The 12,966-nt window shown below is 36.8% G+C and overlaps 1 protein-coding gene across 1 annotated transcript in view; it reads right to left on the reverse strand.

Annotated features, from left to right (window-relative positions):
* NEK11 (NIMA related kinase 11) overlaps positions 1 to 12,966 on the reverse strand; it is a 102,000-nt gene that overhangs the window by 48,287 nt on the left and 40,747 nt on the right. The window contains exons 9-11 of the mRNA XM_050891934.1: positions 9,446 to 9,565; positions 6,666 to 6,759; positions 5,669 to 5,804 (exon numbers count right to left, since the gene is read on the reverse strand). Of these exons, the coding sequence (XP_050747891.1) occupies positions 5,669 to 5,804; positions 6,666 to 6,759; positions 9,446 to 9,565 (350 nt within the window). The remainder of the gene's footprint in view (positions 1 to 5,668; positions 5,805 to 6,665; positions 6,760 to 9,445; positions 9,566 to 12,966) is intronic.

Consider the following 12,966-nt stretch of genomic DNA (forward strand, 5'->3'; position numbering starts at 1 on the left):
TTAAATACGGACAATTCTTTTTTACAGCATTTTTTTTTCCTTATAGATAAACTGACCTCTAGTTGCCAGCACTACAATACAATTTGCCTCACCATTATTTTCACAAAACCACTATTGAAAGCTAAGTACATGCACTGAACATACAGTGATCTCCAGAAAAATGTACATTGGCATATCTATGCTAGTCCAAATTGAGATAATTTCTATAAAGAAATGGGTCAAGAGATGGGGGTGAGGGGGCGGGGGGAAGTGATGTTAAGCAATTCATTGCAAGGTGCCTTTTCTTTTTGATGATAATCAGAGAGGATGAATGACTCATTTCCTAGGTAAGTACCAGCAAAAATAGGAAATATAGATACAGGTTTATCCTGAAATGTTTTGCATTGCCCATTCCTGCTTCATTGCCATGATTTGCAAAATATGCTTTTTAATATTCCGAAATAATTAATCAATAAAATGAGCTGGAGAAATGTAGCAGAAAAGAAAAAATCCAAATCAAAATACAAAGGGAATTTAGTTATTAATCACTAGCAATTTTACGCTATTCCTTGAAAATAAATGAAGTGTACAGATACACATATATATTTTCGACACAAAAATATTTTATTTAACACTGACAGTGGCTCAGTGTCTCTGAGTACAATCTCAATACGAAACCTATTTCAGCTCTTTTGTCTCTTGCTTGTACTTGGAGAAACTGGAGATGGAAAAGACACGAAGATATCTACAGTAAAGCAAAACTGTTCCCAGTAGTACAATATATTCTTAACTGCTCTGTCCATCCTAGTTTTAAATTATTTGTATGATGACAATTCCATAAATTCCTGGACACATAAGATGGAGACATCAACATTTTTCAATGAATATTAAACACAACCATAAAATATCTTTCCATAAATATCTCATTATCAAAATATAATTTCTTTTAAGTTTTGTTTCCAGTTCAAATCTAAAAAAATTAATGCAGATTAAAACTATTACATAAAATGGTTGCAAATGAGTAAAGCCATTTTTCATTGGTTTATATTTACAAAGGTTTACATTTCCAAGGAACGCATTAAGTAGTCTAATTAGCTGAAACAGTACAGTAAGAGTATATACCGTTCTAATGATACACTCAACATACTTCAGCCATTTACTTAATATGGTTAATAATAATTATAAAAGTAACTTTTTCTAGCTGACTCTTTCTTAGCAACCCTGTTGCCTGTCTTTTTACATATAAAGAGAACATTTTTTATTCTAGATTGTATGAGTAAAGATGCAAAACTGTTAAGAAACTTATTATAGTAACTTAAGAGAAATAGAAATTTAAAGCACATTTTTAAACCTTCACAATTGCAAGGAATGCTACCTACCCATCTGCCATGACTCTCTGAAGATCTGCAGTGTGGAGAAAAGTAATAGCTAAACCAAAAGAATCTTTTGCTCTAGCACACATGCAAAATGCAGCTAAATCAAGGAACTGGAGAGACAAAGTCCCAGAACCTGAAGATTTACAGAGATATTCCTTAACCCAGTGTGCCTGCCTATTTATCCTGCTGCCACTGCTTGCCAAGAGAAGGTCCCACGCTTGTGTGGTTATGAATTCCCCATACTATATAGGCTGATGTTTTCGGAAAGGACACTTGATTTCCCTGCAAGCTCGGCCAGCACTGCAGAGCAGCTCTCCAAACGCTTCCCATCGCTGCAAGCGTGCTGACCACGAAGAGGGTGGGAAGGGCGCAGAAGCAACACGCCGCTGGGTAACCAAGAGCAGCACTGCACAGCCAGCCAGCGAGAGGTCTGCTCTGCTGGAGTTAGCATGCACAGCACTGCTTTCCAGAAGCTAAGCTGGAGCGCATCACCAGTGCAAAGCAGGACCAGGATAGTATAACAACAAACACTGGGTGACCTTGAGAACTGGAATAATGGAAAAGGAGAAAATCCAAAGAACAGAGTCATGAGTTTAAGCATTAAAACCAAAATAATCTATTGTAAATTGGGAGGTAACAGCTTGGAAGCATGTTGAGGAAGGAATAGGAAGGAAGGTTCAGGTATGCTAAAAGTGACCAGTGTTAAAACGTATGAATAATACAGAAGTATTATATAGAGGTTTTACACAGGAGGATATTACTGTTGCCTATAAAACCATGAGGAGAATAAGCAAAGGAAGGAAGAGAACTACTTAAACTGCAATGCAATAAGGCAATGCATCTTAAAAATGTTGGCATGAAACAGCCAGAAGTAAATCTAAGCCAGAAATAAGAAGGTTCACAAGCACTGCAATATTTTGGCCCAGGAACAGCTTTCTACACAGAGAAGCAGGGGGAACTTTCCAGAGTGTATAAAACAGGTCAAATTCTTTAGGAAAGGGACAGCGTGAGTAGCTGCCTATGGTAGCCACAGTCTGGACTTGGTGGTCAAATTGAAGCTTGTACTCTTTTCCATGGAACAGAAGCAAATGGTGAGAAAGTGGTGGGATTGGGGGACAGTGCTTTCTCTCTAGCAGAGCACCAACAGGAGCCAAGATAATGTCTCTGGAACATGTGTGTTTAATGCACAGCTTCCCCTCTTGGCTCATTAGAACAAAAATAGCATAACTTGCTATTCACATAATTTTTCACTGCTGCCCACTCCCAGGTTAAAACTGGATCCCTTTCTTCTTGAGCTTAAGTAACACAAACACAGAAGAATTTCTGTGATTTCTGTCTGCAAAAGCTCATGTTTCTTTGATCTCCCCGCCTCCCCAAGTTCTTCTGCTGAGGCATGGAGGATGCTGCAGAACATGTGTCCAGAATCCCAGAAGTGAACAGGGAGAAAGGCAACAGCATGCCAAGGTGCACCAGCCATCGCAAGCTGGTCTGACTTAGCAAGTGACATCTGAACAGTCACATTTAAAAACCACACTCTCAATCAGGCCACAGGACTCAGCAGTGTTCCTAGTCTCTTTGAGAGAAGAATAAATCTGCACTGGATGGCATAGTAAGGAACATGACGTTGAAAGACTAACTTAATTTTGTTGTTAAAAAATATTTACATTGCGTTTCTCCGTAAGAATAAGAATCAGATTATTTCTTTAAGTTTCTGAAGAGCTTGTTGTACCAACTGTGAACAATCTGGATTAATCTTTTCTGTAATAGACTGAGTTCATCTCAACATCAAAAGCACAGGGGCCACTCAAATCTCTTTCATATTCCAAAAAATAAAACCTGCTTGAAGAATAACAAATTGGTCAGCTATTTGTGATTTCAGAGAACTCTTTTAAATGGCTCTCAAGGGCACAGGGCTGCTAATTAGAAGAAAAAACGTTCAGAAGATCATTGCTGATTACATAAAACAAACATGGAGAGAAATTTAAACTTCCCAGGGAAGTCTACAGCAGTTAAATGTATTTGACATTGCTGAAACTCATCCACTGTGAAGTCCAAAACCTCAAACTGTCATAGTGATTTTCGTTTATTTAACTACTTTGCCTTGTTTTTTCCCAACTTTCAGTAAGTGTAACTACCACTGCTAAAATTGGATCAAGATGCCATGGTTTTTAAATCTAGTTACTAAAGCTAAACCTTGAGCTTTGTATTTCACACCTTCCCCAATGACATACAACCGTGTTTCATAATCCTTTAGATCATTTTCAGTGAAAGCAGAGTGTAAAGTGTTTTATTCTCTATGCCTCTCCCTAACCCTTTAAGAGCCTGGTCTTTCAGTCCTCCAAGCCCTGCTCTTCTCTTCTGCTCCTGTTGCAAATTTTTTTAAGGACTGCAGGATATGAACCAAAGCTAGTTTGAACTTTCCTCCCTGCCTGTTGGGATTGGGGTACTATCCCTAGCTGTTCCCTACCAGCTTTTCCCATTCCTGAGAAGACTTTTTTAGGTCTGCCCTGAAGTAATTTAAAGGCTGCTGCTGATCCTGCTTGGCGCTCATGAACACTCTCCTGCCTTTTCTCCCCTTCCTTAACAGTTTTTAGTTATTAGTTATAACTAGGGAGCTTGTTAGTCTGGTTTTCGTAGTCTAACTTCTTCTGCTAACCTAGTATGGGTTAGCAAGATTTATTAACATGTAAGACAACTTTATAAAACTATTTTATAGCCTTGCTTCTAGTTTTCTTGTTTTTCTGTTGTATAGCCCATTGATCAAGAATCAAATTCTATTGAAAAATCAATAGCTGGAACTGTTTCTACATTTTCAAATACAAAGGTGCGATTAATAACTTAATAATTAGACATGTAGGACATGCATGGTTGCACTGAAATGTTTAAAGAAAAGAAGAGTATGAATACTGAATACAGTAAGTAACAGCTTTGACATCAGCTTCAGGAATAACAAGGTATTCACAAAGCAAAGAAGAGAAACCATGTAATTTCTCTTGCCTATCCATAACTCCTTCAATGTCAGAGACTCTGGCAAAAGCAATTAAACATGCATTCAGTTTTGTACAATGGATTGACTCAACTTTTGCATCACAGATATAAATGCATCTAATTTCTGTCATTATAGTTTAACAGCTTAATGACCTCTGAAGGCAGAAACATCAGTTTCTTTCCTTTCATGTATGTTGTTCTGTTTCTATTTAGGTATCTTTGTATGCTTCCCTCTGTACATCTCCCACCCACATTCACTGCTTTCTCTTGGTCTTCTGTTTGCAAGCTTCCCCACCCTCCCCAGGATGTATTTCTATCAGCTGGGTTCTCTCCTACACAGGTCATCCCTCCTCATACTATGAAATAGCAAGCCAACCACGTAGGCACAGATGAGGCTACATTGAAAGAAAAAAGCCATTTGCTATTAAAAAAAACCCACCTCCACCACAAACAAACTGATTTTGATGCCTTTCATATAACGGCGTACACCTTCACAGATGTACACAAACCAACACTAAAAGGCAGAGCTATTAGAGAAAAGTAGTTTTCATACCTAAAAGTATATTAATGCATGCTTGCAAGATTCTAATCTGATTAAAAATCTTTCACCATAACAGTGCTTACACAATGATTTTAAATATTTAAGAGTATGACACTATTCCAGAACACTGTAGAAACAAAACATATAAAAGTGCTCTTAAAAATATTTGCCTCATTAAGCACAACATTTCCACAGTCTGACTCTTTTTGAAAAGCTTGACTACTTGTTCATCTAGCTACACAAAAGTACATGTTATATAGTACTTCATATTCTTTAGACAGTAGCGAAGTATTTGAGGACAGTATAGATAAGCACAGTTTAAAGAGTTTCCATCTGCTTCTCTCATTGTTACAGATAAAGAAAAAGGCATCAAAGTGTACCAAAGGTGCAAACGCTCTGAATTCTTGTACTCATTTTTGCACTGGAGAGATAGTTTAGGAAATGCTTTTCTAACACCAGTCATTTCACATGTGTAAAGTTAAAGCTCTTCCCTTCTAACTCTGCATCTCATCTGGAGAAAGTGCATTCACCTCCGTCGCTGCTCACAGGTCACTCAAACTTTGGGAACACAGACCTCCTGCCACGTAACCTTGCTGTACATCTGCTGTACATACATCCACATAGATTATTTTCCTTCTCTCTTTGTAATTTTTTTGACAACTTTACAAATCTGACCGCTTTTTATACTGCAGTTTCCCCACCACAAATTAACTACAAGGGACAAAATCAAATCTTGCTTTCTTGATAGGAAGTTTCATTTCAATATCAAATTTTGAATTCTTACCATGGTCTGTAAGTTCAGACATGCAGAGTTGACTCGTCTCATTTCCACTTGGTTCATCATGTCCTATGGACACATAGTCGCATGTAATGACTGGCTGAGAATGCATTAGGGGTTTTGAAGTCTGCTCATCAGATTCCTTAGTCGAACGAAGCAGCATGGAGAAATAGGTACAGTTAGAGCTTTCAGCAGGATCACAATACAGTGGTTGCCCTGATCTACACAACTGCTAGGACTTGTATTAGGCAAATACTAAAAAAAATCCTAACTTTTTTGTAAATGATCAGTAGTGACTCAGCCATAAGCAGAGACAGATTTAACGTATTTTTTTCTTCAGACACAATGGGAAATGGAAACTAGAGAGCATGCGAAAGAAAAGGTAGAAGACAAAGCACATAACAAAACCTCATTATTTCTGTGATGCTTTCACTGACTGTTTCCAAACTGACACTGTTCTCTCTACGATAAGACGTAGTGCTAGAATTGAACAGGCCTATCTTCTGTTGCAGATAGCTTAAAAGCAAAGGACAGATTACACTGGGAGTCATTCCCAGACTTCATTCTTACTAAAAAGCCAGTTGAAATGTTAATATTCTTAACTAATCAAATGAAAAGAACCCACAGCCATGCCAATTAAAGTGTTTAAAGGATTACAATTCTAAACCTATCTTGAAAATGAATGTATTTTGAACTCTGATGTCACACAGACTGTCAGTAAGTACATTTCAGAGAGCAGATTTATATTTAAGGGTGACTTAATAAAAGAAAATTGTGCAATCAATAGAGAGTTTATCAAACCATATCTGAATAACTGAATGTACTTTTCCTCATCATAGATCCACAGGTTCAGCTAAGTGGCCCAGACTTCAATGCACTTCCAAATTATTAGTCTCAGAACAGGACTGTGCCTCTAACGCTAAAGAAAGCATGTGGGAAACAGAAAAGTGTTGTACACTGAATGTGCATAAATGAGGCCTCCAAAACAACAGTCCATACTTACATGTAGGACATTGATATTCAGCTGCTGAAAATTACGGGACCTGAATTCTTGCATTCTTTTGATATTTTCTTGATATTTTTCTTCTGCCAGCTGTCTGTAAATATAGAATACTTGTGTTTAGCATGTGATATCAGGGAGCGCACAAAGGGATCTTCTAAAAGTAAATGTGGAAAAACAAATTCCATAATTAGACTCCCATGGAGCCAAATGTTCATGGCATCTACTCAAGGTGAGGCTAGTTTTAGTGAACTCACAAAGAGATTTCAGGCCTTATTTCCAAACACTATTATATTTTTCTTTCACAACTTGCATAATATAATTGAGAAATAGTATTCCCAGTCTTTTTTGTTTCTTCCAAAGATCTTAAATACTTTGGACTTTATTCCACCATGTAGTGCAGGGACATTTCAGCTTAAGACAGGCATGCAACACTTGCATGGTATGAACACTTCACCTGGGGCAGAGTTGATAACTGTGTTTTTCTGTATGGGACTACTTAAGCCAGGTGCTACATTAAGCAGCTCTTCCAGTTTCCATTACTATATTCCCTTCCCATCAGTCTCTAGATTTGCACTGCCGAAAGCAGATCCCCACTCTGAGAAGGTACTGTTTTTGACTATTTCAAATACTTTCAGCCAGAGTCAGCTGGCGATAACCCAGAGCTGATTATAGATCCATTTTAAAGATTCATGACTGAGAACAACGTTTGAAGATTAATATGTTGCTTTTATATTACAAAATAAATATAATTAATTTTGTTGCTGGGGAAAAAAACACATGAAAATCTAAATAGGAAACACTAAAATGCAAGAAAGCAAAGAAAATTAAAAGCAAACTAGAACTACCCTGCAATTAGTATTATTCGCTAATCTCCATCCATTTTAAAAAAGTGAAAGAGACAGACTTCTTATTTATAAATTTCATTTAAGTACAAAAATTGGCCTACCATATTATTGAAAACACCATGCAGAAGAGGTGTTAAATTTAATACCCTTTATACAGTGGTTTCAATTCAAGGAGATTTTTTTTAAGTGAGAATAAATTTACATACCATCTCCGGTATCAAATGCAATGGGAAGTGTCAGACAGACATAAATGCTCATCAGACATATTTTCCAAAAGGAAATGAAGGCCTTTAGTTTTTTGTTTGCAGCTTTTGGGTATGGGCATCGCAAGTTGGCACAAGTAACACTAGGATGTGATTCTACAGAGCATTTTCGCTCAACTGCAATTACTATTGATTTGCAGGTATATGTAGCTGCAGAGTTTCTGAGGCCATAAATTCAGACTTCATGTCACCTCACAATATCTTCTGTACAAGGACATCATTGCCTTACTGAATTGCTAACTTGCTTTGGCACGACAGGGTTAAGATGCCGATTCTCATGATCAAAAATAATTATTCCCTCTATTACCCTCTTGTCATGATTTGACCCCAGCCAGCAACTCAGCACCAGGCAGCCGCTCCCTCCTCCCCCCTCCCAGTGGGGTGGGGAGGAGGATTGTGGGAAAAAAAAAAAGTAAAACTCATGGGTTGAGATAAGAACAGTTTAATGACTAAAGTAAAATACAACATAATACTAACTAATAATAATAATAATAATTGTAATGAAAAGGAATATAACAAAAAAAGAGAAATAAACCCCAAGAAAAGACAAGTGATGCACAATGCAATTGCTCACCACCTGCTGACCAATGCGCCAGCAGCAATCCATCCCTCCCGGTCAACTCCCCCCTGTTTATATACTGGGCATGACATTCCATGGTATGGAATAGCCCTTTGGCTAGTTGGGGTCAGCTGCCCCGGCTATGCTCCCTCCCAGCTTCTTGCACACCTGCTTGCTGGCAGAGCATGGGAAAATGAAAAGTCCTTGACTTAGGATAAGCACTACTTAGCAACAACTAAAACATCAGAGTGTTATCCACGTTATTCTCACACTAAATCCAAAACACAGCACTGTACCAGCTACTAAGAAGAAAATTAACTCTATCCCAGCCGAAACCAGGACACCTCTATAAATAACTGAGTAAACATTTGTTAAGTCACATTGCACTTTGCAAAATGCTTTTGAAGAAAACATTAAAAATGAATGTGGAACTTTCCCGATTTTCATTCATACCAAATAAAACATTGAATATTTTTAACTGGGAAAAACCTCAAGTGTGTCATCAAAACAGTATATTCTTCTGTTTATTTAAAAAAGGAATCCATGCATAGACACATAGCCTTCCAGCTGTTTCTCATATTCTACTCAGACACAGTACTTATTCTCCTTCAAATGCCCCCTTTTATTATGTCTCATTCACTTAATAAAAAAACATAAATCATAAAGCCTTTATAACATGTACATTACCCCCGTTTGATCATTTGATAAGACTGTCCTCTGAGCTATTAACTTCTATTGGCAAATCTCTTGGGCCAAAACAATTGACAAAAGCTGGATTGTAACTAAATGTTCAACTCATCAGACTGTGCAATCCTTAAAATGACAAGTCATTAAAAAAAAGTCTCCTATTGTAACACGTCTGAAGATCTCTCATATACTTATTTAACCAGAATCACAGTACTCAAAGTGCCAGTTTTGGGCTAATGTGCTGACTTTTTTTCCTACATAAATAATTACTGTGATTTAACTAATCCAAAATCCCCATTCACTTTGAGTAGCTGAAGACCCTTTCTATTTTTATTTTTACCTTGACAATTCTAACTCTCTCGTTAGACTGTTGGATGGGGAAAACTGCATGGTTAGGGCACAATGCTAATGTTATGCTCAACTTACTTCAACTTCTTTGCTTTCTCATCTGCAGCATTTAACTTCCTCAGCCTCATTCGTTCCCGTGGTGTCATTTTCTGTACTTCAGACAGTTCCTGCAGAGTTTGCAAATGAACTTTCCTCTGCCTGAAATTGAATGCATGCAAACCCATCTTCATATAAAAATGTAAATATCAGTATTTTGATTTGATATTGAAACATAGTGACATTTCAAATGGAATAATTAGAAAGTCACAGGTACTATAACAGACTAAATAGACTTTAGTTTGGAAAGCAAATGCCTCTTTTAAATTCAAATATTTAAACTTAGACTTAGATTCATGAAGAACATGAATCATTTCAGGCATTTCAGGTGAGAATGGAAAGAGGTAAACTCAGCTCCTTAAAAGAATAAATGTTGAAGCACAGTGAACTATTTACCCTGTCAGGCTTCATTATTGAGCATATTCCAAGTACAAAGGCAGTCTTTAAATGAGAACCACAGAAAAAAGCAGTATGACCCATACATTTTACATTGATTGTTACAAGCTGTCTAGAATAAAAGAGAATATTAATGTGTCTTTAATGACAGATATAATTATCATGTTGTCCTCTTAAATTTCTGGTCCTAATCAATAATAACATTTCACCGGTAAAATGGTCTCCATAGACCATCTCTGGAAGCTGAGCATGAATTATTGACATATGTATCTCAGTTGTATTTATCCACACAGGAGAGCAATATTAGTCCTGTATCAGAAAAAGGATATTAATCTCAGATTTTTATCTCACATCCTACAGTAATTACAAAAATTAAACCATAGTTTGAAATGCCTTGGCAGTCATGTTTCACTTACACCAATATATATTTATTATACTATATATTTATGATACCAAGTATTCATTTCAAATCACTATTTTTGCTCTTATGAGATAAATTCACTTCTGATCATCTAAGAGCCCAGCTTTGTAACCATACAAATTGTAATGCTCCTTCTGGACTATCATTTTGAAATCAAGATTTTAATAAATGAGAAGTTTTCATTATGCTTTTCAAATGTTCATTATAGAGGGAAATAGTGTAAAGATACAAATATTAGTGTGAAATATGAAAGACTAAGGACAAAGACAAGAAGAGTTCAATTATTCATAAGAATGGAACTAACTCTTCAAGTATGAATAATGTAGACATATTTCTTGTCCCCTGCAAAAAACTCTAATTTAAATTATAAGAATCTCTTGGGAAAAAAAGCCATTTTTCATCCAAGTCGAAACTGAACTTGCACAGCTTTATGCTTACTTAAATATTTAAAATTTATGACTTGCATGGGTCTGAAATAAAGTAAGCCATTAGAGGCCTTTACTAGAAGAAACTCGACTCAACTATACATGGCAAAAATAATTCCTGGTGAGAAAAAAAATCATAAAGTAGCAATGATTGAGGAGGACACTATAACAAGCAGCTCCTTGTACACTCACTCAGACTAGAGTATTGCTTCATTACAGCAGATGTGGGAAATTCACTATGTTTAAATTATTTCTCCTCCACTTTTCTGCTCTCTACCATTTTTCAGGTATTTTTATTTCATTTTACCTACCTCTTTAGATCTGGGATTGCAGAAATTATTTGGCATTTTGCTTACCAGTAGCAATACAGACAGCTAACACACTCATAAATACAATGACGGTCATAATAAGATTATGACTTTATGCATATTACAAACATTTAGCCAAAAATAATCAGACTGCAGCACGTTTGAAGATAATTTATAGTGAAGCTTCTCCTAGGATTTTTTTCTCAAATTGATGCTCTGAATTTGAAAACCTCAAGGTGAATTTCCATGCTCAAAAACACTTGCCATCCACTGCTCTACAATTTTTAGGAACTCTGGACCTCTGCACAGAAGCAGCTGACTTTCTATTTCCTTTTAACGAAAGTATAAGAACATGATGTTTGTAGTTAGAACTTGCTCTTCATCTTAGAGACTACAGACTTGCTTTTGAACAAGAATATTTACAGATTCTGGGATATACATGAATGTCCTCCCCATATGCTAGCTCTGTCAATATATGATGTCCATTTGGAAGGTGATGAGACTCAATATATTCAAACTAATGACAATGGATCAGGTATGGAACACAGTATATGCTACAAATAATAGAACGTGGTTTTATCAGTCTGTTCTAGAAGCATGGGGATATATGAAGTTTGGGTATATATTTTGCAGGTAAAAATACTGTTTCCTCAAAGCATCTACAATCTTCTGGCGCATATAGATGAAATCTTGTACCCACAAAATAAAGGCATGGATTAAAAGTTTCTTGAAGATTCTCATACTTTATGTTTCAATAAGCATTAAATACTGAATATAATTCAGATAGAGTTGGCATAATATTTGGGCAAGATTTCAGTGCCCTAAAACTATTTAAGGTACATGTCCAAGGAACATCTCTGCCGCTAAATACATTTAATTTGAAGAGGCAGGAATCCACTCAAAGTTAATTAAATCAACTTGAATACAGCAGCCATAGACAAAAGATACATCTAATATTTCCCAGCTATTGCATATCTACCTGTCTGACTCTTGTATTTCCAGTATACTAGCAAAGGGTTATTTCTAGCAGAAGCAATCATGCAGAATAGTAAGGCCAAAAACTTGACAGCAGTCTCAGCTGGTTCCATTTGCTGTTATTTATTAGATAGTTGTTACTAGCCAATACAGGTATCATTTATTGTTGCATTTTACATCTATGCTTGCAAAGTTCAACAACCTATTTGTACTAAAGGTACCTATTTATATCAAACCAGAGAACTTTGGTCTCACAAAAAGACAGACACTCACCTGTCAATGACAGACAGCAAGAACAGAAGTGACAGGGTGGAAACCCAAACCACAATTTGTAGAGATGACAGCTTTACAGATACACTCCCAGTAGTTAAACTGGGTAAAAAAGGTGTACAGAAGGTTTTGCTGTGTTGAATTCCACTGTCTTTGCTCCGCTTTCTTCTACCGCTGATACTAAATAACACTTTCTTTGGAAAAGCTGAAGCTGGTCACCTGTCCCAAAGGGATGCTTGCAAGCAGCAGAATTGGCAACACCTGCAAAGTGACCACAGCTGCAAAACCATGGGTCCTCTCTGAGAGCAGAGGTCACAAAAACCAAAGGGGAAAGGCCTACTGCCTCAAAGGCGCTGCTAATTCTGGATTGGAGCATGGGCTTCTTTATTGCTGTTACCTAATAATTCAAAAGAAATTTCAGATAGCTGGTAAAGTCTTGGCAGTTATTTAGAGGAAACAAGAAACATGGATGTCCCTTGCGTCCGCACAGGATCACAAACTCCTGATTTTGAGTGTGCTAGCCCCTAACAGAGCAAAACCATGTACAGAAAACTCAGAGACAGGAAGCAAAGGGGAGGGCCAGCTGCCATCAAAACTGCAGTGCTAATTTACAAAGGCAAAATGAAATTGCCCATACTGACATTTGCTTTAATCATTGCAGCACTGTAATTTAATGCAATTAATTAATTTAATATATATTCAGTGCCT

This window comes from Gymnogyps californianus, chromosome 2 (assembly GCF_018139145.2).
Source record: "Gymnogyps californianus isolate 813 chromosome 2, ASM1813914v2, whole genome shotgun sequence".
Taxonomy (NCBI): domain Eukaryota; kingdom Metazoa; phylum Chordata; class Aves; order Accipitriformes; family Cathartidae; genus Gymnogyps; species Gymnogyps californianus.